This window comes from Triticum aestivum, chromosome 3B (genome assembly GCF_018294505.1).
Source record: "Triticum aestivum cultivar Chinese Spring chromosome 3B, IWGSC CS RefSeq v2.1, whole genome shotgun sequence".
In the NCBI taxonomy this organism is placed as follows: domain Eukaryota; kingdom Viridiplantae; phylum Streptophyta; class Magnoliopsida; order Poales; family Poaceae; genus Triticum; species Triticum aestivum.
The window spans coordinates 202,129,628-202,134,348 of NC_057801.1; the positions used below are offsets into that span (position 1 = coordinate 202,129,628).

At 52.0% G+C, this 4,721-nt stretch overlaps 1 protein-coding gene across 1 annotated transcript; it reads left to right on the forward strand.

Moving 5' to 3' along the window:
• The first annotated feature begins 2,402 nt into the window (after positions 1 to 2,402).
• Positions 2,403 to 3,385, forward strand: LOC123065224 (protein SPEAR1). Its single transcript, XM_044488567.1, has 2 exons — positions 2,403 to 2,717; positions 2,811 to 3,385. The coding sequence occupies exons 1-2, from the start codon at positions 2,445 to 2,447 to the stop codon at positions 3,063 to 3,065; spliced, it is 528 nt and encodes a 175-aa protein (XP_044344502.1). The 5' UTR covers positions 2,403 to 2,444; the 3' UTR covers positions 3,066 to 3,385.
• The last annotated feature ends 1,336 nt before the right edge of the window (positions 3,386 to 4,721 follow it).

Sequence of the window (4,721 nt, forward strand, 5' to 3'; positions counted from 1 at the left end):
CACTCTCAGTTCGGCCTTGATTCCTTACTGATATGCTCCGCGCAAGACTCATTGAATAAGAAGGAATACTTTACTACTCTTAACCCATGGCCTTGTCAAACAACGCTAGTGATCTCCGCACCAGTGCAACCTGCTCAACTGAAGCCTCAAAAGTGGAAGTTATCGTCTACAAAAGGACTTTTGGAGATACCCAGGATGCTTCTGGCCACTTCAATAGGGGTTAGGTTCCCTCCTTCAAGTTCCATTTCCAAGATACACGCTAGGTTTTTCGCAATGAAGAGAAATAAGTACAGATTGAGGGGCCGCCTTGGTGGAGACCTCTCGAAGGATTGACAGCTTCAAGAATTTCACCATTGCATTTAACGGAGTACCATACCAAGCACACACAACTCCACACCCAGCTAGTCCATCTCTCGTAGAAATCAATCTAATTAAAGCCTCAAGGAATCTCAAGTTGACGTGATCATACACCTTAGCGGAATCAAGTTTGCAGGCGCAATGGGTGTTCTGAGGGTTCTTTCCGTGATGGATCTTATGAAAAACCTTGAGAGCGGTCATCCTCCCTAGAATGAGTGCAATTTTGTGAAAACACTTGAAACCAATCATAGTATTTTTAGTGATCATCCTCCCTAGAATGAATGCAATATAGTGAAAACACATGAAAATGACCATCCCCTGGAATGAAGCGCTTTGAGTTTCAGAAATAATCTCATCAAGCAGAGGGCGTAACCGGTTAACTATGCACTTCGAGACCACCTTGTAATAATGTGGCTAATAGGGTGGTAATCTGTCATGCACCTCGAGACCACCTTGTAAATAACGTCGCAGAGGCTGATTGGGATGTAATCTTTCAAACCTTTGCGGATTATTGCCTTTAGGGATCATGGCAATAACTGTATCATTGACTCGCTCTGGCATCACACCCTCTTAAAAAACCTGTAACACTGCACTACTTCCTCATTTAGTGTGTCGCAATTCCGCTGAAAAAATTGAGCCGGGAAGCCACCCCCCTCTCCCCACAGCCATCATTTCTAAAGCGATATATCTCACGTCTATGGAAGCTCATTTCCGAGACATGATAACTGTTGGAGGACACTCCATGTAATGCTCCCAAAGAGAATTAGACAAGCCATCTTCACACAAGGAAACTATAAACCGAGCTAAACAAGAAAAATGAAAAGGTAGCAGATGAAGGCACACATCCACGCGTATTGTTGCATGTGATCTGTGAGTTAGATCACCGGATCTTCCAAGATACTACAACTCAAAAAAAGAAAAGATACTACGTCCAAACCTCTTGAACGTCAGTAATTTGCACAGCACGCGAAAGACTAGCGTGAATCGCGCGCGCATCTCCCATGTCCTAGGAAGATCACATCCCCATGCGTAGTTACCAACCACAAGCCCACGATATGGGATCTCCCAAATCTGCACTGATCTAGGCTTAAGCACCTCCCGATCTCATTTTTCAACGCATTAAGCACCCCCGGGATATGGATAGATCACATCACTTGCATCGCACGTATGCAACCTGCGAGGCTGCGATTACCCCGATGCAGTCCTCACGCGCCGGTCGAAATGCGCAACCGATTCACGAGGCGGAGGCAACTAATTAAACTCGGATCGATCGATCGATCTAGGAGTACTTACTCATCTGCAGATATATATATTGATCCGCGTATCTTCGAGTCCTTGCGTAATCTACGTGCAGATCAGGGCTATGATCCTGATACGATTTCTCACCTTCCCAGCTGCGTCCCGTTTTGTATATGCAACATATTGCTGAGGCTCCGCTGTCACGGAGTACGTCAACTACACGAGTTGGCGATTTTGTTAATGATTAGCAGCCGAAGATGGCTGGGCGTACTCGGGCGCATGATGTGATCGAATCATGCGTGCATGCTAGCTAGCTGTGACACTGATGCCGACGCAAATTGCAGCGCTCGCGACAAGCGTGGATCCCCTTTAAAACACCCTCACCCAACGCGTGGGCACTATCATATTGTCCACAACCCCTGTTGGCCAGGAGCTCCACGAGTGGCCATCTCCCACCAGATCTCCATGTACAGTCACTGACATGTGAGCCGGGTGGATCCAATTTAAAATGTCCGCGGAGGGAAAGACATCCAGGCTCGGTATTTTAATGGACACGATCGCGCGATCGAGGGGGAAAAGTCACGTCCTACTTGGCGAGGGGGCAGCTGCGCGATCGTTCTTGGAAGCTGGAGATGTGGCTTAGAAAATCGCTGCGGCAGATCGGCCTGAATCTTTCCAAGGATCTCGTCCAGCTAGCGCCCCGTCGACGATGGATCGCCAATAATCAATGGCGCCCTCATGGACTCCTACTTGTATATATATGCGCGCCCTGCTGGCTGTCGCTGTTGGTGAGTCGCCATCGTCGGTGTATATAAACGTATTGTTGCATAGCACGCGGGTGATACTATATGGGGAGCAGCAGCGTCGACGGAGCCGGCGAGATGTGCTTGGAAGCTGGCGCCGGCAGGGCGGGGAGGCGCGGCGGGAAAAAGGCCGCGGAGATGAAGGCCGCCAAGCAGCCGCAGCGCGGGCTCGGCGTCGCGCAGCTGGAGAAGATCCGGATGCAGAACCAGATGATCGCCGCGTACCGCTCCGGCCTGCCGCCGCAGCAGCAGCAGCAGGTGCCGTACGCCGCTGTCCCGACGGCCGGCGCCGCATCGTCTTTCCAGCCGTACCTAGCTGTAAGTACCTACTTGAAATCGAAATGCTGCATGCATCAGATGACATGTATGCGTGGCTTAAGCTTACCTTTGTGCGCGCGCGTGGTTTCTCAGGGTTGCTTTGAGGCGATGGACCGGAGGATAGCCGACGTGCAGTACAGCCAGTACTACGCGGAGAACCTGCTACCTAACAGCTCCAGCCGGGCGCCGGCGACGTCGCCGCTCTTCGTCGTCCATGACTCGTCGTCGTCGGGCCAGAGGCAGCAGCCGCCTCACGAGTACGACTACTGGATGCGCCACAGCCACGAGTCCAGCGGCCGCGGCGGCGCAGGAAGCACGGAAGAGCTAGATCTGGAGCTGAGGCTGTAGGTGACGCGCGCCACGGTGAGCTCGATAGGTCAAAGTGTCTACTAATTAATCATGTGTCCGTGCATGCATGGGCGAAGCGCCATGCGAGAGAGAGGATCAGAGCCAGAGGAAGGGCTTAGAATTAGAGTGATCGATAAGCTATCAAACTGGCGGTGCCAGAGTTAGCTGCTGCTTAATTTGCTGACGGAAAGGCTGATGCTTTCGTTCTGGAACTGTGGGATGACTGATAAACGTACGCTGGTACCCACGATCGATATATGCATGTAAATCCTGTTTAACACCTTATTAATTGAAAAGGTTACCAGTTTGTAGAGGAAACATATATACATGTGTTGCGTAGTAGTACTTCAAAATTGACTTCAGACGGGGGAATTTGAGCGGCCTGTATGGCTGTGATGTGCATGTACCTGGGTCCATGACTTTTTTCCTTCTTTTCTTTTCTTACTAGCAAACATGTCTGTCAGTCGTATCGGAAAAAAAAATAATTATCTCATGCCCCTAACTCCATAAGCATAGTTCAATACCCTCCTTCCAATAGTTTCATAGTCTTTATTGAAACAAATCATCCCCTCGTGTCGTCGCTTATCCTCATTCTCGTCCCCGCCGACTATGACCAAGGTATCATGACAACACGTCCGAATGTGCTCAATCTCAAGGTGATAGGCTCAGCCAGCACACGACACACCTGTCATTGAACCGAGCTGGCATAGGAGAATGTTTATGGACTCGAAGCTTCCCCTCCCCTCCCTCCCCGCCGCCACCCGTGAGGCGTCGGGGAGGGTTCCCGATCCCCGCCGACACCCCCCCACCTCCTCCCTCCTCCACCGTCGCCGCCACCAAGGGGCGCGAAGCGGGGATCCTTCGTCCCCCGCACTTGGGGTATGGCACGGGCCAGATCTCGTGGCTGGGAGAGGCGCTCGATGCCGGGCGTGGCGGCGCCCCGGAGCAGGCCGGCGATGGTGGCATTGGACGGGCGACAGGCGGCATGGTCGTGGTTCGGGTTGGTGGTGGCGTCGGCGGCGGTGCTTCCCGTTGGGAAACGTAGCATGGAATTTCAAAAAAAATTCCTATTCTCACGAAAGACCTATCTAGGAGATGCATAGCAACGAGAGGGGGAGAGTGTGTCTACGTACCCTCGTAGACCGAAAGCGGAAGCATTTGACAACACAGTTGATGTAGTCAAACTTCTTCTCGTTCCGACCGATCAAGTACCGAACGTACAACACCTCCGAGTTTTGCACACGTTCAGCTCGATGACGTCCCTCGAAATCTTGATCCAGCATTGTATCGAGGAAGTAGATGAGTTCCGTCAGCACGACGGCATGGTGACGGTGATGGTGAAGTGATCCGCGCAGGGCTACGCCTAAGCACTGCGAGAATATGACCGGGATGCAAACTATGGAGGGAGGCGCCGCACACGGCTAACAATTGATGTTGTGTCCTTGTGAGGCGCCCCATCCCCACATATATATAGGTGGGAGGGGAGGAGAGGCAGCCAGGGGCATCCTAGGGTCGGCCGCCGGCCCCTAGGGGCCCTGCCTTGCCCTGCGCCCCCCTTTCCATGTATGCATGAAGGGGAAGGAAAGAGGAGGGGGGGGTGAGGGAAGGAAGTGGGAATCCTAATCTACACTTTCCATGCCCTTCCCACCTTTCCTT

Coding starts and splice junctions, on each gene's coding strand:
- LOC123065224 (XM_044488567.1), top strand. CDS start 2,445: ATGGGGAGCAGCAGCGTCGACGGAGCCGGCGAGATGTGCTTGGAAGCT. Junction 2,718..2,810: donor CTTTCCAGCCGTACCTAGCT/GTAAGTACCTAC, acceptor GTGGTTTCTCAG/GGTTGCTTTGAGGCGATGGA.